General features: G+C 43.1%; 2 protein-coding genes across 3 annotated transcripts; one reads left to right on the plus strand and one right to left on the minus strand.

Moving 5' to 3' along the window:
- Positions 1-285: 285 nt before the first annotated feature.
- LOC138589390 (uncharacterized) lies at positions 286-12,702 on the minus strand. Its single transcript, XM_069659652.1, has 9 exons — positions 12,067-12,702; positions 10,743-10,967; positions 8,986-9,144; positions 6,410-6,481; positions 5,118-6,302; positions 4,918-5,037; positions 2,724-2,773; positions 1,458-2,640; positions 286-441 (listed from the first exon to the last, which is right to left on the minus strand). The coding sequence occupies exons 1-9, from the start codon at positions 12,700-12,702 to the stop codon at positions 286-288; spliced, it is 3,786 nt and encodes a 1,261-aa protein (XP_069515753.1).
- A 1,991-nt stretch (positions 12,703-14,693) lies between these two features.
- On the plus strand, positions 14,694-23,119 carry LOC138590167 (oxysterol-binding protein-related protein 2-like). 2 transcript variants are annotated; one of them, XM_069660746.1, is made up of 14 exons: positions 14,694-14,776; positions 15,064-15,209; positions 15,313-15,424; positions 15,749-15,824; positions 16,356-16,490; positions 16,917-17,014; positions 17,104-17,286; positions 18,186-18,293; positions 18,383-18,472; positions 18,568-18,694; positions 19,166-19,285; positions 19,408-19,531; positions 19,797-19,887; positions 21,051-23,119. In XM_069660746.1, exons 2-14 carry the CDS (start codon positions 15,173-15,175, stop codon positions 21,151-21,153), a joined length of 1,404 nt encoding a protein of 467 aa, XP_069516847.1. In that variant the 5' UTR covers positions 14,694-14,776; positions 15,064-15,172; the 3' UTR covers positions 21,154-23,119. The 2 variants fall into 2 exon arrangements, with proteins under 2 accessions (XP_069516847.1, XP_069516848.1); XM_069660747.1 differs by lacking the exons at positions 14,694-14,776; positions 15,064-15,209; positions 15,749-15,824 and having other exon boundaries at positions 15,417-15,424.
- The last annotated feature ends 279 nt before the right edge of the window (positions 23,120-23,398 follow it).

The raw sequence follows: 23,398 nt of genomic DNA on the forward strand, positions 1-23,398 counted from the left end.
AAATTTGTTTGAAGTTTACAATATAAGTGCAAAATCAGTTTAACATAAAGTTTATAGTTATAGAAATGCAGATTAAGCCTGCAGAAGAAGGTGAGCCATAATAAAACATAAGGACTGAGGCCTCCTAAAACACCCCACACACAGTCTACCAGTTCTCCCAGTTCAACCATCCTGCATTACAGCAGTGTTTACGTTTATAGATGATATTCTAAATTCCTTCCCCCGCAGCTCTGACCGCTCTCAGCTGTCCTGAAGTATCACTGTAGCTGCTGATTCTCCTCCCGCTCACTCACAGTTGGAGTCTCCGGCCGTGCTCGCTGGAGGTGAGTGTTTGTGTTGGTGGAGTTTGCTCGGGGTTGACGTTTGTCGGTGGGAGGAGCGAGACGGTCGAGCGAAGCAGAAGGTCAACGTGCTGCTGGAGCTGCAGTCGTAGTTTCCTTCCTGGTCAGAGAGAAAAGAGATAAGAGGACTGAGATGAGACTGACACACTGAATGAGTTAATTTCATGATCAACTCTGCATTTAGTGGGGGGAACAATTGAGCTAACATTTTGTGTAGAAAATGTCAGTAAAATGCCCCCTCTTTTCCTGACCCAAACATGCACCCACGTCCAAACTGTGCAAAGATACGAAACATTTGAGAAGCCGTAACAAGCTAACATGTAGCCTAGTATTCATGCTTGATTAATAACTTGTTTTTAAATAATAATCTGTTTATGGATAACTCAATTTATGCATGAAATGATTTGTCATCAAGCATTAGAGGACATGTTTAATATGAATTGATTCAACTTCACTGGTGGAATTCAACTCGCATCAGAAAAGAGACATGTCGTCTGTCTGGAAAATCAAAAAGAAAATGGCGACCTCCATTTATTTCAAATCAGTGAACAGGCCTTGTGTTGCCAAATTTGGTTAATTAAAGTAAAACTACAAGTTTGAAAATGAGTATGAACCCATCTGAGAGTCTGGAGTTAGAAAGATGAGACTTAATGAGGCCCGTGTGGCTCCTCATCTCTTCTTGAGGCTCGTGACCCGATGCTACATTAGCCGCTGCTAGCATAACATAGCCGAATCAACTACTGAACTGTGGCAGTACGGTTGCATTTTGTGCAACACAGGCATCAATACAAGTGTTCCTGCTGCATCAGTCTTTCTTTTTAGCTATCCATCAGGTGTCCGACGATGCTGCAGTAGTCCAATGCTAGCATGATAGAGTCCTAAAGCTTACACATAGGATTGACTGGAATCCAACTTAATGACTGCCATTGTAACCGTGATTAACCGCAGTCAGCGCTGGAAAAGGTAAAAAAAAAAAGACAAAATACATATTTTGGTAACCTGAAAATGTGACCTAAATACAGGATAAGAACAGAATAAGACCTTCAGAAAACTGTGTATTTTACAGGTAACCCTAACCTAACATGGGTTTGGCTGAGGGTCATGTTGTCCACTCACCTCTGAGGTGGAGGTACTTTGGCTGTTCCGGACGCTGTGGTTCAGGCTGCCCCCCTTCTCCTCCCTCTGGGCCCGACCGGCCTCCTCTCTCTGCTTCATGAACCTCTGGTTGACGATCCTCGTCACGCTGTCGGCCCTGTGCAGCGGATTAGCGGAAGGCCTCGTCGGAACTCGTTCCAGGTTCTTCAGCCCGCTCTTCGTCTTCTGCCCGGACCCCGGCGCTGGTTTGTCCACCCGGCCGCTCACCCTGCGCAGGAACTCTGTCACCATGCCATAACGGTTGGCGCCTGCAGGTTTGCTGGGAGGCTTGGTGCTGTTAACAGGGCTCTGGCTCTGTCCTCTGAGACTGGTTTGTCTGGTCCACGAGAGGCCGGTGTGGCTCTGATGACTCATATTCCACAAAGCTCGATCTCTGGAGGTAGACTGGGTTGAGGAGGAGGAGCTCATGTTGGTAGATGAGGGGGGAGAGGATGCACTGGATGCAGAGTGTCTCCGGTACAGTTTAGGCGAGGACGTGGAGGTTCGGGACCTCCCGACTCTGCTTGGTGACCCATCCAGTGACGTGGAGATGTGGTGAGAGCGGGCGGAGGCCAGAGAGGGGCTCTGGACTCGGGATGGACTGCTTCTCATAGTGGCTGACCCGTGTGTCCCCTCCGTCTGCAGACCCACACTCACCATCTGAGGCTTCATGTGGGTCTGAGGACACGAGCAGGCTGCGTCCTGCCATCGCCCCTGTTGTCTCCCTCTCGTCTCCTGCGAGCCGCCCTGCACCGCCTGCTTCCAGCTGGCCGTCATTTCCTTCATGTCGTCGCTCAGATTATTAGCTGAGCCCAGACAGAGCTGAGAGAAGGAGGTCAGCGGCGTGCACCAGGGAGACGCAGAGTTGAAAGACTCTCTGTCTGTGACGGGGCTTTGCTTCAGCTGAGCCAGCTGGACTCTGCGTGCCGACGGGGGGCTGTAGTAGATACGGAAGGACGACTTCTCGGGGGCGGTGTGGCTCCTCTCCAGGGACATCTGCTCAAAGTCGACATCAGGGAAGCTGAGCGGCATGATTAGATGGTCCCACGTCTTAACGGGGTCCTCTCGGTCCAGCTGGGCGGCCTCCTGGCACACGTAGCGCCAGTTCTTCTTCTTACAGCTGTGTGGAGGAAACTGCCGCCTTCTCATCGTGGAGCTGCAAGTTCTGTGAAAACAGCAGGTGATACATGAAATATGGCCTCAGTGAGCTCAGGAACAAAATGCACAAGATGTGAAAAAGACACTGACCTGTCGGCTTCAGAGTGTCGCTTCTCCTTGAGCATACTGCTGACGGCACCCTGAGCAGAGACAGAAACCAACAAGGATTAGTCAGATCATGTTCCTGAACTCCGGACTGAAACACCTGGATAACTATTGGATGGACTGGCATGACATTTTGACAAGGACATTCCCCAGATGATGAATCTTAATGTATTCAGTGATCACCTGACTTTTTATCCAGCGCCACCATGAGGTTGACATTTGAGGTTTTTAGTGATACATCTCAACAGCTATTGGCTAGCTAAGTACTCGCTTTCATCCAGTAACAAAATGTTCAATGCTAATGACATTTTGTGTTTAATGCTGATAAACACAAAACCCTGAGATAATGAAGATGCTTAACATTACTGCACATCAGCATCAAATGGGAAATATTCCCCATGTTTACAACTTGCAACTCACAGAGGTGGTTGTGTGTGGAGTAAGATACTGTGCATTGACAGCATGACACAAGACCATTAAATCAGGGCTTAATAACACTGAAGGAAAGTCTTCTGTTTATGTGAGTCATCTACATTGGTCTTATTTAGCACCAACTCAGATGTCTGACTTAAAAAATGAAGTTAACACGGAAGCTCCAAAAACTGCAGTTCCTCGAGCAGCCACTTGAAGCTGGTTCTTAAAGCGAGTCAATCTCTTCAGCCGACTCTGGTTAGCTACCACCAACAGAACCTCAGCACTGTTGTTAAATCCATAATTTGCCCTTTAAAGGATTAACAGGGGGTTGCACGGTGGTTAGCGGTGTTGCCTCACAGCTAAAGGTCACTTGCAGGGTGGGCCTTTCTTTGCGGAGTTTGCATGATCTCCTCGTGCATGCGTGCGTTCCGGCATTCTCCCACAGTCCGAAGACATGCTTGCAAGGTTAATTGGTGACTCTAAATTGCCCGTGGGTGTGAGTGCGAAAGGTTGTCTGTCTCTATGTGTCAGGGGGCCCCTCACGACCCTGAACAGGATAAGCGGTATAGATAATGGATGGAAGGATTAACAGGCAGGTATAGCTTTGATAAATTTGTTTTTACTAATCCGCTCTACACATCCACCCTCTTGACCTACTATGGTCACTGGCTCCAAAAACCAAGATGGCGATGGCAAAAATTCCGATTTAAATCTTGAAAAGAGAAGTTACAAAGCAATGAGTGATATAACTTTCTATACAGTCTATGACGGGACTGGACATTAACGTCAATGCCATTTATAAGTCAGCAATCATAACTACAGTAAGTTTTATATGACATTAACGCTGCATCAGCACGTTAGCATTGTTGGGGCGGCTGTGGCTCAGTGGTAGAGTCGGTTGTCTTATAATCGGAAGGTCGGAGGTTTGATCCCTAGCTCTCTCAGGCTACATGTCAAAGTGTCCTTGGGCAAGACACTGGAGCCCAAATTGCTCCCGCAATGAATGTGATAACTGACTGACCAACTTTACGTAGCATACCTCTGCCTTTCATATAATGTATGAATGTGTGTTTGAATGGGTGAATGTGACATGTAGTGTCGCAAAGACTAGAAAAGCGCTATATAAGTACAGTCCATTTACCATTTACCATTCATCACAAGCATGCTAACATTAGCATTCAGCTTAAAGCATCACTCCCTGTTAGGTTACAAGGCTGCTCGCATGGCTGCAGAGGACTGAGTCTTGGTCTTTCATGGCAAACCAAATGTGCCTCTGAGGAAAGGAGGGATTACTGTCTAGCCGGTGGGATAAGGAGCAAAAACCACCATTAAAGAAATAAATCCGTCTCCTCAAAGCAGATTTTCAGACATGCTGTGCGAAGGCCACACCGACAGTTCAGTGGCAATGACTCAAATGTTGGATTACGTTTTTTTGCATCGGACCTAGCAAGAGGAAACAATCAAGAAGTGGTTGTATCTCTGTCTTTGAGAAGACTGTTGGTGCATGCAGCAGGTCCTGACAATGCAGAGAATCAGCAGTGTGTTTTCATGCAGTAGATTTCAACATGCCTGTCCTGTTTGGCCGCAGCCCCTACAAGAGATTAGCCTAAATACTCTGGCATGAGTCTTTTCATGATGCTTGTTGAACTGAGCGTCAGGACCACTTGTGGCCAGGGAGACGGATCATCGGCAGGACTTCCTGCTGTATCACACAGACTCACACACAGGGGGGGGCACATGCTTGAAGGGTAAACACGATCCTTACCTCATCTGCCTTGCCTTGTGTGGCGTTGGCTTCTCTGCCAAATTCAATTGGATCATCCCGAAGCTCAGCACTGAGGTCCTGCAACAACCCCCGCAGGACAGAGATGGTTTTGTCTTTACCCTGAATGGAAACAATAGAGTTATTTTTAGTTATTTAAGATGTGTCCTTTAGTCTTAAATAAATACACAGTTTCATTCTACCTCTTTCCCCTCCAGCCCAGGTCCTCTGACTTGACACCACTGATGGACGACCCACAGGATCTGCAAGGAAAGTCGCATCTTCTGATCCCTGCAGCTGTTGATGAGGTCTGACTGAAAGGAAGTTGCTTGTCCCATTTGTTTCTCCTTCTCCTTGACCTCCTTGGTGCGTAGATCTTCTGCACGCCCCTGCTTATTCAGAGCATCCACGTCATGATCTGGGCAGACTCCAGAGAGAAAGGACAAAGAGTTGGAATCCCAAACATGTCCGTCCTTGTGAGCGGAGAGTTTGCCTGAATCTTCCCCCGTTAAAACCATCTCCAGCCTCCCAATGAAAGCCAACAGCATGGCCTGTAGAAGCTCCAACGCTTCGTTCAAAGGCCCTGGTGGGAATATCTTCTGTGCTTTGCCGTTCAGTTCCCCCTCTGTAGGAGAGGTAAAAGCACTGGAGGGGGATGAGGAGTGGCCATTTTTCGGTGGCACCGTCAGGAGCTGGATGGCCGAACTCAAAATGCAGGAATGATCTCTGAGTAGTAGAAGAGTCTCGTAGTCCTTCACGGTCAGTCCTTTGAGACCTCCGTCAAGTTTTTTGTTGCAATCACTGTCAGGTGTGTCTGAAGGGTCCCACTCACCGCCCACAGGACCCTCTCGAGGAATCTGACAAGCATTTGTCGTCCTTTCAGTACGCAATTGGTTGCCACGAGAAGATTTATCAACATCTCTTTTACTTTTTTCTGCGTCCTTATCCCGATTCTTCTCGTACATTTTGCATCCTTTTCCTTTGTCCTTCGCCTGTGTGGAAGCTGACTGATTCTCCTCCAACACGTCTCGACTCTCTTCTTCTTCCTCTTCCCCTCCTTCTCTTCCTGTTTTCTCTCTCAGGTCTCTCATTTCTGCTCGCAGTCCACGGTTCTCCACCTCAAGCTCAACGATGCGCCTGCTCAGGAGCGTGGCCTCCTCTTCCACCAGTTTCAGGTGAACTTTGACCTCTGCCTCCCTGGCGCGTGCGGAGTGCCGTTTGCCTTCGGGCAACTGGTTGGCGTCTACGTCACCATAGGCTGAGCGGTATTTGGCCAGCTCCTCCCGCATTGCCTCACTTTCTGATACCAATTTGGTGAGCTTCTTGCACATGAGAGCTAATTCCTCTTTGGCAAAGTGGAGTTGGCACCTGAGATCTGCGCTGTCATCCTTTTGGCAGACAAAAAGACAATCAATATTCTGACGAGGACGATAAAGTATAATGCAATATGCAATGTTTCATAGATGCAGCCGCATGAGTTACAAACATATCAAACCTCAATCTGTTGTGAGAGTCGTTTCTCAGCTTTACTGACGGCTGATCGGAGACTCTTCTTCTTCAGAGTGCTCTGAGGAATAAAACATGGTGAAGAGGTTAGTCAACATGTACAAACACAGATCCAAATGAGCATCTCGTCATTCATGAGTAGTTTTAAAAAGGACCAAATTACATGTTTGGATTTCTTAAACATCATAGACGCCTGGCTGAACAACTTCAGCAGCATATAGAGGTCGATGAAATCGTGCCCAAAGCTTATTGGTCAACTTGCATCAACAAATAGAAACCAAACAAAAGTTAAAAATGTCTTGCCAGTTTGTGTTTAATGAAAAGATGGTTACAAATCTCGTATCTGTCTGCTCTATTACAAGCTAGGTGACACTTAGCTTAGCGTAAAGACCAAAGACAGCTAACACCTCTTTAGCTGTCTAATTAAAAATGTATTTGCAGTTTTACAAGGTTTTGTGCAGGACTATTTCATGGCCAGGGGCAGCGACTTCCTGGAATTCAGTTTGCCAAAATCTTTCAAGTGCTAATCTTGAAAATCTCAGCTTCGTTGTCTTTGGCGATAAACGGTAATTGCGGGAGCACACGTCCCAGATATCCAGACAGTGTCGCATGTGTGACGTCCACGGTTGGCTCCGGTTGTAACTCTTGATTTTCCTCTCTGACGGTCGCTTTCCTTTTTAGACTGTTTGCCTTCATCTGAGCGTCGAGTTTGTTTCTGATTCTTTGGATTTTCACTTATTGTTGAAGTTGTATCTGTAGTCATCCATCTTTTCTTTGTTTGTTCAGCCATAGTAGATTACTGTTTACTCGCAACACTTGCATAGAGCGGAAAAGCAGCTGCTTAGCTCCGCCTACCCTCTCTGGCAGACCAACCACTGCTGGCTGATGGAAACACGACACTAACTGACCACCGCTTGTGAGTTTTACCGTGAAAGTCACCACAGACACCCAGTCTGTAACAAACAAACAAAGGCTTTCATCAGTGGGCCATAGGCTCAATCACCATTGTGTTACCTCATTCTGCGATAGATAGTTACTATAAGATATAACGAACGTGCTGATTAGTAACTTTAGATAGCTTTTGTGAGTTTAGGACAGAGCTAGGCTAGCTGTTTCCCCCTTTCAAGTCTTTAGCTCAACATTGAACGGACAGACATGGGAGTAGCATCTATTTTCTCAGTGTATTTCCCCAAATTTTAAACTTTTCATTAAATAAATATAATCCCAAATGTTCATCAAGCCCTTGAACTTCTCTCAGAGATGCCTACGATTTGTCCACGGTTTAAACCAAACTTCTTCTCACGTCATTGTCCTTCTCTTACATGAGTGAGTTTATTTGTTAAGTCTAAGCACGAGAGGAATGTAAGCTTCTGTCTGGCACCATTGTCTCGCTCCGAGACACTAGACAGGATGCCACTGTGTTAATAATAGTCATCTTCTGCAGCCTAGAAGAGGCAAACATGAGGAGGACAGTCTTTTCAATTCAAGGTCAGTGGGCCTGTAGGCTGAACAGAAACTGTATACTGTGGCCTGAAAGAAATATGGCTGATGAAGATGATGAGCTTGTGTTGCATTTCAGAATAAAAGTGCATTTTTTGCACAAATAGACTCTCATTATTGAAGTCCTCTCTCTGAAAACAACTCACCCTCCTTCACATGCATCCACTCTGTGTTTTGTGCTCCTAGATTAGGTAATCTAAGTGGATTTCCCTGCTGGGATCAAAGCGACTAGCAGCTGTCTCTGATGAGTAGCCCAGACTGAGCTCATGCCAAAGCACCGAATCCTGGATTAGAAGTGCGCGATCATTATCTCAGGAGCCATCGAGGCAGGAGAGGGCAGCAAGAACAAAAGGTGGACTGGAAATTCAATCTGTCAGGGTGTGGTCACCACCGTCTGATACAAGCATGTGCAGGGGACGGTTGTAGGTCAGTATGTCGGCGCACAAACGCCCGCCTCTATGAATGCCATAATACACGCTGATCCAGATTTAGCCTAGCTTAATAAAAGCAGAAAGAGAGAGAGTCTATTTTTGTAATCTCTTGCACCCTCTCTCTGCTTTTTTCCCTCCGTCCGAGGATATCAGCTGTGCCTGGAGTTCAGGCTTCAGCATACCAGGCTGCTTCACCCTGCCGCGGCACCAGGCAGCTGCTGGCCGTGCCCTCCTCCTCTCATATCGTTGAGCGGCACCAGGGTCATGTGTCACCTGACTTCAGGGGGACAACTGGCCCGGATGGGTGCAGCTGTGTAGCTGCAGAAATGTAGAGAAGGATTCCCGACGAGAGGGACGGAGGCAGCTTATGTTTCTGTCAAGATTAAGGCTGAGACTCTGATCTGAATTACACACATACTCTGCTTTGTGAAATAATTTGTGTTTTGCCATGTAAAAGTTGATCTTGACAGAAACGAACCTTCTGGACAGAAATGTCTCCTACTTCAGTGAAAGCAAAACTTTTTCCAGCCTGTGTTCTCTGGAGGTTTCAGGCTTTTACTTCATTTTAAGTGAGATTTAACACAAGTAACATAAATGTTAAATGTTTATGTAGATGCTCTGCTCGATGTCTCACCTCTCGGGCTTTCTCCACCTCAGCCTGTAACACTTGTTTGGCCACTTCCTGTTCCTGAGTCTTCTCACGCAGCATCTCATTTTCCCACTCCAACTGGGCATTCTTCTTCTGCACCACCTCCAGCTCGTTGTACAGCCGCAGGGACACGCTCTTTGCAACCTGCAAACAAAGACAATCCAGCGGGTTATTGTGGACACAATGATGGAGGGATAATGAGACAGAGGGCCCCTGGGCGCAGAAATATTAGAGGGCCCACACCCCTCCATCGTGAGAGTCTTCATGGTTGTGTTGTGTCTCTTTTTAGTCAGTTTACTTTTCTTTGTTGCAGTTTTGCTTCCATGCATCGGCTTTGTGTCTCTTTGTTCTCATGTTGTGTCTCTTAATATTGGCTTTGGGTTTATTTGCATGAATCTTGCATCTCTTTGTGTTTCTGTCTCATTGTATGAACTCTTCATCTCTTTGTGTGCCTTTGTGGACGTTCTGCATCTTTGTGTAGTTGTTTGAATGTCTTTGAGGTTTCTTTATGTCTTTTTTATCGATATTTTTGAATGAATCTATGGTCATGTTGTGTGTGTTTGGTTAATGTTGTATCTCTTTGTAGTCATTCTGTGTCTGTTTGTGGTACTTTTGCATCTGTAAGTGGTCATTTTGCTGCTTTTTATGATCGTTTTGGTTAATTTTTTTGTCATTTAACTTGGTAATTGTGCATCTTTGTAGTGGTTTGCATCTCCTTAGGGTCATTTTGTGTATCTTTATGGTAGTTCTGCGTCACTTTTAAATATTTGTGCTTCTTTTTGGTTGTTTTATGTCTCTTTGTCGTCATTTTACATGCACATGTTGTTATTTTGCATCTTTGTGGTAGATTGTCGTTAGTCTCTGTGGTCCTTTGGGTCTCATTGTAGTGGTTTCATGTCTTTTTGTAATAATATTGCATCTCTTTATGGTTATGTTGCACCTCTTTGTTTTGTGTCTCTTTGTGTTTGCTTTGAGTCTCTTTGTGGTTCCAGTTTCGCGTCTCATTTTCAAATCTTTTTAGTAGCAGTTACCTCGAATGGCTCTCTCTTTGGCCCCTCAATAATCCAGCCGAGGCTCAAATCAGGCTGAGAAGAAAATCTTTATTCTCATGAAGACTTACTGCAGCATGTTTTTTTTTTTACAGCAGTTGGTTTGGCAAAATGTGAGAGACTTTACTCGGAAAAGCTTGTGACAGGAAGTCATGAGTGGAGTTATGGGGTGAGCCTGACGGGAATTCAACACCGCCACGCACAGCCACCACAGAGTCTCATTATCGACCTGCCAGGAGTCTGATTAAGATTACTGTGCTTTTGTGCGACCTACTAATGGAGAACAACTCACCACATAATCACACCATCGTACGACAAAAGTATAAACAGGATGCACGATGAAGACATTATAAACTAATTAAATTTTTGTGGCCCTGAAAAACAGCGAGGAGGTTTTTTCCAGCACGGCGAGCGGTCCTGACTCAGGCTGCTGTCAACTGATTACAGTCCTCCAGCGTGTATGAACAACACAATCACTTCTCCGAGAGCCGAATGAGGACAAGCTTTGTGGGACTGACAGAAAATGTTCACTTTGATGTTGGAAACTGGAACAGCTGTGACTCAGGCAAAAGCCAATTTAGGAGAAGGAGCTTTTACTGGTTGGTGGTGATTGAGTTTTAACAAGACCACACGACCGCACACAAACAGGAAGCAGACAGAGGAACTGTAATGCAAAGGGAGATGACCTCTGACCTTGATATCGTGCTCCAGGCTCCTGACCAGCTCACCGTCCACCTGTCCCGTCTGAGCCACTCGGATGCTGCGGCGCTCGGCCTTGCGGAGGCGGTACTGCAGGATGCGGCAGGTCTTGTTGGCCTGCTCCAGCTGCAGCCGCAGCTCCTGCAGCTGGTACACCTCCTCCTCCTGGAACATGTCGCGCATTTCCAGCATCTCACAGCGAAGCTCCTCCACCTCATCCTGCGACAAACAACACAGGCGCACAACTGTGAAAGATCTATCTTTGCAGGTAATTAATATCTAATACAGAGTATAAGGTAGGTAAATATAATAACCGAAAATGGTTAAAGATCCACTTTCTGCCTTACAGGGACATCAATCCATCTATACCACTTATCCAGTTCAGGGGGAGCTGGAGCCTATCCCAGCTGTCATTGGGCGAGAGGAAGGGTACATCGCAGTCAATCATTTTCTTTCGAATCAATTAAAACACTAAGGAGCATTTCACTGGTTTCAGTTAACTAACCCATGAACACCACGAGCATAGTGTCTTGTTTTTGCAAGAGGAGTCATAGTGATGTCATCATGAGGGGCTGATGAGGAATGCAATCCAGCTTACTTATGGGAAATGAGGGAGCCAGTGTTTAAGGTCAGACACACAGGATTTCTCTGAACCTGCTACTTTGATTTTGAATTTTGAAGCTTTATTTTAAAGCTCCACAGTTTATAAAATTCTGTTAGTGACAGATGTATGAATCAAACCTCCAACAGGGCAGTCTGGGTTAGTTTTAGTGACTCTTCTTACTGTAAAAACAGCAACACACTGCTCAAATGACATACCAAACATTATTTATAAAGCAAGTCTTACACATTAAAGGGAGGGCACAGCTGTCTCCTTTACTCTCCGTACAAACAATAAATCACAGCTCAAATAAATGTCAATAACCAGATGAATGTGTTTTTAGTTCAGTCATTTCCTTCTTTTAAATCCACCGTTAAAAGAGGCAAAGTCACCCCAACAGACAGCACGTTCAAAGCTGCAATTACTGCAAATACTTTCATTTAGTTCAACATAACATGGAAAATACAACAGACAATGCTAAACAGGTATGTCAGTAGTGACTGTTGACTTTTGATTCGAGCGTGAGAGCGTCTCCTCACTTGCCTTCTCTAATTAAGATTGACAGGAGCATTACAGAAAATCCCTCTGGTGTTCAGTCTGAAGGCCTCTTTTAAGAAATCAAACAAACGAACGAACGAACAGAGATGTGGAAAATTAGCTGAAAGAGAGAGAGAGTTACCATGCAAACTACATTAAACAAATTAAATGAACACTTACTTTTAAATACTCGTTCTCTGATCTCAAATCGTCCACCTCCCTCACTAAATCGTCGGTTGTCTCCCCCATTATGAGGTCAAAAAACGTCCCAGAGGAGTTGAACAAACCGATTCCCCCTCCGGTAGCATCAGGCTGCAGAGCGCAGGGTTCTCTGGCTGCTTTTACGCACGGTTTCCCGTCTCCACTGCCCTCACTGTCCGGCCCCACGTAAGCTCTCCCGTCGATCCAGCTTAACTCACTGTCACAGCTCGGAGTGTCCTGCTTGTTGCCCTCGGAGGGGCAGTCGGAGATCTCTGAGCTACTGTCTGAGGAGGAGAGTTTCCCGGACAGGCAGCCGGAGTCTTTGCTCAGGTCCTCTGAAGCGTTACTGGCGTCGGACAGTTTCCTCTGCGCAGCGGGGCTCCCCTCACTCTCCACCGTGGCACCTGAGGACACTTTCTCTGCACGTTTCCCCTGCACTACCGCTGTTTTAATCTCCTTCCCACAGTCGTTCCCTGACTTTGAGTCTTTGGAGATTTCATCCTTAAGAGAGGGATCCTTCTTCTTCTTCTTCTGCGCAGAAACCTGCTGCTGCGTCCTGGGTTGTTTCTGGCTCCGGAGCGCAGCCTTTGCGTCCTTGTCTGCGTCTCTGTTCATTCTGACTGTTGTCTTTGAATTAGTGGGGAAAAAGTAAAAAAAGCAGCTTTTTCAGCTCAAGACGATCATAATGTCCAAGACTACGTTGAAAAGCGTTTGAACTCAGCTGCTGCTCACAGGTCCCTGAAGAGATCCGACTGGCTCCTCTCCATCCTGAAAACTGAAAACTAAAATGCGCGCAGAGGAGGAGTGCACACGGACTGACTAACTCAATTTGTTAATGACTTCCGGTCATCATTTCCAAAATAAAACACATTGACAATACACGGAAGTCCTACCCTTTTACTTTTTTTCGTCTTAAAACGTAAAGTGTTTCATCACGTTTGTCATCATTTCTAAAATCATTATTTGATTGATTGCTTTGATTGCTATCAAATGGTTGTAATAATAATTCTCAACACTAGAAATCACTGAGTAAAATGAATACAGGCTACTTTAACCTTCCTATTTCATAGAGAGCTTTCTACCTTTCTACATCTCCCATCTACTTATCTCAAAGATCCACAACAGGGGCGTGTCCAGGGAGTGGCGTGTCGGGCCCATAATCCTCAACTGTTGGTCATCTTACTTTTTGAAGACTTACAGAATGAAGCATGGAAGATTTGTACATTTGTATGGCTATTCTGTGGTATTAATTTTTAAGGTAAAAACATGGATTTAATACACTGTAAGATACCTTAATGTTAGATTCAGGTGGACCGAAGTGGAGACAGAAATTATATCTTAGGCCACTCCAATCAAAACAGCGTCAACACCTACTGATCAGCAGGTTGATTAGAAGATGAAGTGAGATAAAACGAAAAGGAAATTGTTGCGCAGTTGTAACAATAAAAGTAGAGTGGAAATAGCAAAATAGCTGCAACTAAATAATATCAATAAACAGATATCCAAAATAGACAATGCCAAAAATATATACATTGAAATTGAAGAAAATATTTGGCGAATATTAAAAACAGAAAACAGTATTCAAAATTGTCACTTCAAATGATATTCTTCTCAGGATTTAGATATTTGGTATATAAAAAATACACGGACAAATTTAACTTTAAAAGTATACTGTATGTGGAGTTATTTTTAAGGGTTAATTCATCGCAGGTACAAAGCTGCCACCTTGTGGATTACTTTCAGCACTACAGGCAGAACCTCTGCATAATTGAGGTTTTCCTGCTGAGTGTTAGCTTATTCCTAAATAAACATACTTTGCTATATTATACAGTAATATGGTAGGTAAGTAAGTATGGAGACAGATATACTTTGCAAATCTGCACGGTGACTGCTGATAGCTATCACATGTTACATCACATTTGATAAATTCCTCTTTGTTGTCTTAAATGGAGACTGATTTTAAACAAAGCGGTGTTTGTCATACAGACTTCAGTTAACGTGAGCAACAAATATATTCTCTGGTCAATGTACTATTGTCAAAATATACCGTAATTAGGGTAATTTACAGATGTGTGTGTGACTACACGCACATCTGTCTTCATTGTCACCGATGTTGTGTTCAGCCCTGCCCGCTTATTGGACACAAAGGGAGGAGTGTCCAGGAACACAGGAAGTTGTCATAGCTCAATGCTTTGTCCATCAGGACATCAATCATATAGAGAAATAGTAAAGAGTAAGCACGAGGGTAACATCTGAAGGGAAAAAAATGTCATCAACACAAAGAAAGGCACTTATTATTGGACACGGGGGTAAAATATCCAGCAGTCATTCATTTATGCTTTATATGCATAGTTTAATGGGTAAAAAAAATCTTAATTGAAACATTTGTATTAAAATAAAAAATACAAAGTGACATAACATATGTAAATTTTATGTTTTAATTATTCCTATCTAAAAAAAAGTCCTTTTAATACCACATACTTCAATAAATCTGTTGAAACAGCTGCTGAGCTTATTTTATGTGCTTTGGCTTTGACGTTTATTTATAGACCTCTCTCTTCTGCGACATGATTGGCTGACGGACCTGTCAATCACGGTGTCCTTGCCACCTACATCCGCCCCTGTTCCAGTGGCAGTTACTCTTCGATTGTTTATGTCACTAGAGCAATAATTTGACCCTAACTCGCAGGTATATTTAAATGAAATGTGTTTAAATCTTCGTGTCAGTGTCTGTGTTGAAATCGTTCGCTAATCTCTGCTGCCCACCCTCCAACCGACGTTTTAACTCCAGCAGCGAAGCTAACGGTTAGCTAGCTAGCCAGATAGCTTGCTAACTATTAGCCGATGCTCTTTGGGGAACAGGGCTTCTGACAGCGAGCTGTTGTTTTCTGTTTTATGGCATGAAGTAGATAATGTTTGGCTTTAACGAACAATGTCAGCTGTTCTGCTTGGTGTAACGAGTCCGTGCTGTTGCAGGTTGTGTGCTTGGCTGCCTGTGATGCTTGGAGAGAGGCTGGGCTGCAGGGACAGGCCGATGGTGGAAACATGACTTCTGAGTAACGATAAGTTACTTTCTCTGCTCAGTATGAACAGCGAAGAGGAGTTTTACGACGCGGAGACAGGTGAGACAGACCCACAGAGGTTTCATATGACGAAATATACTTACTTCATGTGTCAAAATGAATGAACTTTCTTTCTTCCGTCACCTCCTCTTGTCTCCACCAGGGCTGGAGTCAGATGATTCCTGTGAAGTCAGTTTTAAAGATGCCCTGGTGTTTGACAATAAGAAGGTGACTGGTGGCAGCTCCACGCAGGAGAATGGAGTGTGGGAGCGCAGGTGAGGAATCTTGTAGAAGTGTGGTATGCATGCGTGCATGTTAGCACACGACCACACATGTGTTTGGGGCTCTCATCATGCATGCACTCACACGTAACAGCAGACAATACCAGTGCAACCACATTTTTATTCTGAGCACCTTCTCTGCAGAACTATTTGGATTTATTGTTGGAGTTGCTTGTCAACCAACAATTTTACCTTGAAATCTTGATGTAGTACATTGTGTTCTCGGGTGACATGCTATTTGTGCTCTGGAGTCAGAGAGAGTAAGAACTTTTTTTTTCTGTCATCTTTTTAATCGTATTTGGTCTAAATGTGCACCAGGAAAACCCTACCTGCCGATATGATCTCCAGGAACAATTTCAGTGTGTGGAGTATACTGAAGAAATGCATCGGCATGGTGAGTCCTACCTGCTTCCAAAACAACCTAACAGAAAGCTGATATTCTACCCAGATATGCAGGCAAATTAATCTGAGTTTAAAATCTCACATTTGCTACAAACAAGAAGATTCTTGGTCAAGTATGAAGGGTATTTTTTAGTAAGTGAATGCTTGCATGTTTTTTTGCTTTAATCAAGCTGCTACGACATTAGTCATGACACAACTCTTTGCTTTTTTTATCTGCTCAGCTGACGAAAATTGGCTTGGGAATTGCTTTTTTTTTGCTGCCATACAACACTGATGCGCACCAAAAATAGCTTCAACAAAATTCTGAATCCAATGAATATTAAAACACATGCTGTTGTCAGTCCTGCAGTTAAAAGCAGTACTTTTCTGTTGCATAACGGTTAGATAATATGACGCATGAGTTGTTCATGTAAGAGATTTTGCACATCATTGTCACTCTTTGAATCTGACCTGGTGCAAAGCTTGCCTCATTATAATTCTGTTCATTTAACTGCTCTCTTTTTAAACTCATTTCTTATTACAGGAGCTGTCCAAAATAGCGATGCCAGTTGTGTTTAACGAGCCGCTGAGCTTTCTCCAGAGAATCTCGGAGTACATGGAGCACACTCACCTCATCCACAAAGCCTGCAGTTTGTCTGACTCAATAGACCGCATGCAGGTAGTGATAACAGATCACTCTGGAGTTCTGCTTTGTTAGAAACTCAGCTTATTTTCTTTCTCTTTGAATTCAACATCTTCTGTTAGCATTGTTCCAAACACACCTGAAGAGGTTAATTTAACAGATATTACAACATCTGTGTTGATTAATTTACCAACTATTTAATTGTTTGGTTTTGTCCTTAAAATGTGTAAAAATGAAATCTGCCATTAAATTTCTTAGAAACAAAAGCGCTGTCTGTTAAAGACTTGATTTGTCCGGCTAGCAGTCCAAAACTCAAAGATTTTCAGTTTTATTATCACATAAAACAAAGAAAGTAAGCAAAAAATTCCATTAGAGGAGCGAGTACGAGGGATTGTGTAGTGTGTCTGCGAAAAAATTACTTTAACCATGAACTGTCCCTTTCACTTCATATCTCTGTAACAGGTTGTTGCTGCGTTTGCTGTTTCAGCTGTAGCATCTCAATGGGAAAGAACTGGAAAGCCTTTTAATCCTTTACTGGGGGAAACATATGAACTCACAAGGTATTGTAGAAGCTGCTGATAAACTCCTTAAATATTTTTTGTCGATGTTGGACGGACAAAAATGATCTTAACTCATTTTTATTTTGTAGAGAGGACGAGGGATACAGACTGATCTCGGAGCAGGTGAGCCACCACCCACCTGTGAGTGCCTTCCACTGTCAGTCTCTGAAGCAAGAGTTTGAGTTTCACGGCACCATCTACCCCAAACTCAAGTTCTGGGGCAAAAGTGTGGAGGCCGAGCCCAGAGGCACCATGACGCTGGAGCTACTGAAGTGAGTACATGTGTAGACACCTGCCTGCTCTCTCACTTTGACTAGCTCTGCTGTGGGTTTGATTTTTGATTTTTTTACCTGCATTTGATTATTATTTGTCAGTCCATGTTCCTTGAATTAAAGTTAAAGTTAGGAGGTTCATACCACTCCTGTATCTGGCAGTTACATGAAGGTATTTTGGTTTGATAGAACGTTTAATTACGAGCTTTAGAGCTATTTGTGGGCACATTTTGTTGTATTTGGACAGAGCATGACTAGCTGTTTCCCCTTTAGATAAGCTAAACCAAGTTGCTACAGCTTGATATTAAAAGGGAAGTTTTTCTAACTATCAACCTCATCTCTGTCCATCCCTGTTAGGTATAAAGTGTAATTGTTGCAATGATCTGTCTCCCTCTCTGGTCGCAGCTGCAATATCTGTTGCTTCTCTGGCCCCCGTGCCATCATTTTAAAAAGTTTGTGGCCCTCTGTGGCTATTTTAACCTTTTATTTCTCATCTGAAATTTGCTAAGAAACTACAATCAGCAAATTGTGTCCCAAATATGAGTGCAGAGGATATTATGAAAGAGGTTTCATTTTTCAGTGTCGAAACAGTAGCTGAAGAACTAGGCAGACAGCCCACAGGCAATGCTTCCTCGTACATGCAGGCGCACCCAGCATATCTGAGGGAGCAGGAGGTTGATATATGGCGCTCTGAGGAATTTACTTTTTTTTGACTACATTTACCATCAACGCTGATGAACATCCACATTAATCTTGGTATAAAATCCCTCTAACAGACAGATGTAAAAGGTGTATCAATCTTCTCCCCTAACTCTTTGCAAGAAAAAATGAAGAATAAATGTGGTTATTTGCCAGATTGTCCAACTCTTCCTTTAAGATTCTGTTTTTTTTTCTTCCAGACATAAAGAAGCGTACACCTGGACAAATCCGCTGTGTTGTGTCCATAACATCATCCTGGGAAAACTCTGGATTGAGCAGTATGGAACCGTGGAGATCGTCAACCACAGGTGAAGTGACAAAAGTTTAACTTCAAGATTTAATCTGATTGGACTAAAGATCACTGACTGACTTATTTATTTTGTGTTTAATTCATCAGCACTGGAGATAAGTGTGTGTTGAACTTCAAAGCGTGCGGCATGTTTGGGAAAGAGCTGCACAAAGTAGAAGGTTACATCCAAGACAAAAAGTAAGAGCATGAGGACAGAAACACTGTTAATAAACTGTGTGATTCATCTTCTCTAAGCTCCGTTTGATGATGCTGAATCTTTGTCTTTACACCAGTAAGAAGAAGCGGCGGGTGATTTATGGAAAGTGGACAGAGTGCATGTACAGCGTTGACCCCAAGTTTTACGAAACAAACAGGAAGTCAGACAGGAAGACGGGGGCCGACTCTAAAAAGCTGAAACAGGTGAGTGACGCTCACGCTCATGGTAGAATCTGCGTTGACTGAAATGCTGCTTAGAGTCTGTTCTGTCTTTGACGTGTTTTATCTGTCTTACAACGTGAAGTAATGTGTGAACTTTACTCCTCACTCTATATTCTTCTCTCAAACGGTATCTTTTCCTTTCACAATAACATGCAGTGGCATTAGTAGAAGGTAAGGTAAAAGTGTATTTGATATCTGTAGTGTGCTACTGCTGTTGTCTAGTTCAAGTTATGTTCAAAGTGTAGTGTATGATTAGATCATTGCCAGCACTGATCCATTATGTCTTGCAATGACATGCATTGTTGCTTGAGAGACGTCTTGAATTTGTGGCAACTGTAGTTCTGTGAATCACCTGTTTGCATATGTACCGTACGTACTGCAAGCTTTAGCTAGCTAGACCGTGTCCGATAATGTTATTTATCTGTGTGTGTGCTTCTTTGTGTGTGTGTGTAGGAACAAAGTTGTGAAGGTGAGGAGGCAGATGAGATGCCAGACGTTCAAGAGACTGTGACTGTGATGCCAGGAAGTGCCTTACTGTGGAGGATAACGCCGCGGCCTGCTCACTCCGCAAAGGTCAGTGTCCCACACTCACTTTGAAAGTATGCTACAGAGTTAAAGGCACCTTTATCTTTATAAGAAAGATATTTATAAGTTGTTTATTCTAACTATCTTCGGCTGTGTTTCCTTCTCTGTAGATGTATAACTTTACCAGCTTTGCCATGACACTAAACGAGCTGGAGCCTGGCATGGAGAGACTCCTGGCGCCGACGGACTGCCGGCTGAGGCCCGACATCAGAGCCATGGAAAACGGAGACATCGGTAACAACAGCCTTTTACTATGATACATGCTGAGACAAGTTTCCATTTGGTCAATTCTGCCGTGTGTACAGCATGGAAATGTGGTTTCTTGGTGTTGATATAAAACTACTAAAACAAAACGGCAAATGTGTAGAAATACTAGGATTAAAGCACGAAGAGTAGAAGCTAAAACTGTTCTTCACACATTCTTACACACGACTATATTAGGAGAACACTTGTATCGATGTGTGATGGCTTCTTCATTCATATTTGTTTGTTTTTATAGACACAGCAAATACGGAGAAAGAGCGATTAGAGGAGAAACAAAGGGCCTCACGCAAGGAACGCTCCAAGGACAAGGAGGAGTGGTCAACCAGGTGACATTTTTATTACTAGGTTGTATCGTAACAACCTGTTTTTTCAGGAGGTTGCACATAAAGATCCTGCCTGACTTTGCTCAATATATGTGATGGACTGTTTGCGCTCTGGTCTTATGACAGAATAATGCCGGAGTTAAGTCCCCACTCCAGTCTTACCATGTTGAACCTGATAACATTTTTATGTCGCTACTAATTTGAAGCTGTAGATAAGCTTTAAGGCTGAAGCAACTCATCGTACATACACAGAGAGGAAGACGATTTTAAATATTGCGAAGACTCTTCTTACACACACAAAAAAATTGTCCAAATATGTGATAATCAGGATCTAACACTATTCTTTACCTTACGACAGTTGGATAAAATTGTTGCCATTGTGATAACTTTTCAAAGCGATCCTGTCTCTAAGGATTTTAAACCACTGTGCAGGGTTTTGGCATCTGATACTCTTTTTAAATTCCTGCATTTGTTCCTCAAACTGTACTTCCTGGATCATGTCTATTACTTAATTTCCCCTGTGTGGGATCAGTGAAGCTAATCTTATATTTCATGCCTCCCTGATGCTTTTTAAAACCAATCACCAGCAAACGCGATTAATTTGTGTCTGAAAGTCCAATTAACAGTTTGTTACACATTATAAAACAGAATTTAGTCTGTTTAGAAATTAAGAGACATTTGAGGACATTTCTTAGGAAGTTTAGATATCTCCCATGATGCAGCCTGAAGCAGAGAACAGGGAACACTCCTCTTCCTTCATATCTTCACTCTCAAGCAGCATCACCGCTTCCTCTCGCAAAACGAATGCCGAATATCACACAAGCATAGTTTGTCTTTACTTCCTGTATGTCCGAGTAATATGGAAGTCACCTTTCCCTGAATGATTCTTAAGTTCCTGGATTTTTGCTTTGTTTAATACCTACAATTGCCAACAAAATATAAGAACTAGACTTCTCATCATCACAGTTTAGGATATAGGTTATCTTTTCAGCAGCCATGTCTCTTAAAAGTTTGAATGCTCTGTCTCACACTTTCACCCACTGGAATTCAAGAAAACGCTCCTCGGAGCATATGTTACCGTGTTCCCAGTGCTGTACATCACTCATGTAATAATTCCTTTAACCCTGTAATTAAAAACAGGTCCTGCATGTTTCATGTCTCTCCAGGTGGTTTCAGATGGGAACAAACCCGCACACAGGAGCCGAGGACTGGCTGTACACAGGTGGATACTTCGACAGGAATTACACTGACTGTCCCAACATTTATTGACACAGGAGGAGCTCAGCGTGAAGTTCTCCTCTCTGATAGGATTCACTTTATCTGTCTTTGACACTCACTGGTACTGTGTCTTTGTGTGAATCAATGAAAAGCTGATATCAGAGAGTTATCAGACAGTTTATCAGACTATGACTGTGAAAGAGAAATGTAATAAGGAGAATTTTAGAGTTTACTTACTGTAAATGTTGACATCAAACATGTTCATCTTTATAGGCCCTAACCATAATAATAGTCCACATGTGTAACTCACCTGTTGAGGGTTTTAAAGCAGACACCTGTATGTGTGTGTGTGTGTGTGTGTGTGTGTGTGACTGTGCTGCTGCAGGACACAAAGCTCTGACTTCTAGAGAATGTTTTAGTTCAGGTATTAGATGATGATCTCACCTGTAGACGCGGCACACACTTCTCTCCAGTTGCATTCAAATATCAGGGGTTATTTAAACACATCTGTTACTTTTATATACATATATACAGTATATAACCTATTTGAATTTTAGATGTCTATTTTAGTTAGCTGTAAACATCCCTTAAACGTCACACGTGATCATTTTCTGTGAATAGAGACTTACAATAGAGACGGAAGCTGCTTATAACCGTGTTTACTGGCACAGTGAACGGAAAATGTTGGTACATTATGTTGTTGTCCGCTGTTACATAGATAATGTGTATAATAATTGGTGCTTGCATGCTCACCAAGATAATTATTTACACAAATTAAAGCCATAAAAACCTTGTGCACTAAATATAATAGTGTAAATGCATTCACATAAATCGTTAAAGCAGAGGCATACAGAGCGTGTTGGTTTAAAGCAGGAGGTTTGGTGAAGACACTAATGTTGATGGGACATTCTGAGCCTTAACAGTCAAAACAATAATAATAATGTTATTATCACTCTTTTGTTTCTTTCAGTTTTAGTTGAAATCCTGCTCTAACCTTTTAAACACAGATCCCATTATTTGGGGGTTTGTAAACAGGAAGTTAAATGTTGCCATTAAGTTGTTTAGCTTGCTAGTTAGCTGTTGTCTGCTACTTGAGCCGTGTTTTTTGTTTTAAGCCTGTATTTGTTTTCCTTTTTTCAAACTGGCACCACAAAAAGGATGCCGAATTAGCTATTAGCAGTCCCCGTTGGTAGTGTATCATTGGAGGTACACCTCTCTATCCCTGAATTGCTTTTATACTGAAGACAATTTAAAAACATATTTTTTTCTTAGACACTCCTGGAGCATCTACAGTATGATTTCTTAGTTCATTTTTGTTCTCGCCGCCTCACAGCTTTAAAAGTGGGTTTTATAAAGGAAAACCGTTTCTTACTGACATTTGTCTTCATGCATGGAGTGGTTTTCGAGTTCCCAGGTTGATGCCCTAACTCCATTTTTCAATAGATTAAAGCTGCAAGCAGCACATAAGACAGGAAAGGACACTGTAGCCATCATAAACCTATGCAAACTATCCTCCCAATCTGCCCTCCTGAAATGTGAAAGATAACCATGAAACGCTTCACTCCTCTTTGGCTCGGTGCCATTGTTTGTTACACTACAGAGGCGGTTAATGAATGTTATGTGATGATAATATAACAATTACATACATATACATACAGTGCGGTTGTTAGACTGTATAGAGATGTTCCTGTTTGTTTTTGAGCACTAACCTTTGCTTTAACTGCACATGTGAACGCTCACAGTCCAATGCACATATTGTATAGTGAAATATCATACTTCATGTCCTCCCCTACCTGCTCTCAACTTTACTCTGAATTCAAAGCACTTTGTGAGGCCTGCACACACTCGGAGCTGCAGGTTCGGTCTCTTGGTTCTTCTGATCTCTTCGCCCTCGTGTTCTGTCTGGCATCTATTTGAAAATGTTTACATCGTGTGTTCATTGATCCCCTGTGCTTTCCCTCCTCATACTGTTACCCACACAAGCATATTCATACATGGCATATTTCAGAAATAAATTATGGACTATTGAAATTAACAACCCTGTCGTTGTTTGAACAATCTGATTTTGCTTTCAGTTAACCGGTTTTACACTTTATCAGCATCTTATCACACCACTATTTATAAAGTTGTTCCAAAGTAGAGGGGTCACAAGATGATTCATGGGATCAGAAAAAAAGGCTTTTGTAAGAAAATTAATCTGTAATTTAGCCTAAAACTAAGGAGACAAAATATATTTCCACAACAAAGCTGCGTTACAAAGTGTGCAAAGTGGGCAAGTCCCCACAGACCACCATGA

The sequence above is a fragment of the Semicossyphus pulcher genome, unplaced genomic scaffold (genome assembly GCF_022749685.1).
Source record: "Semicossyphus pulcher isolate SPU_LCO1_2020_fin unplaced genomic scaffold, fSemPul1.0.p SCAF_13, whole genome shotgun sequence".
Taxonomy (NCBI): Eukaryota; Metazoa; Chordata; class Actinopteri; order Labriformes; family Labridae; genus Semicossyphus; species Semicossyphus pulcher.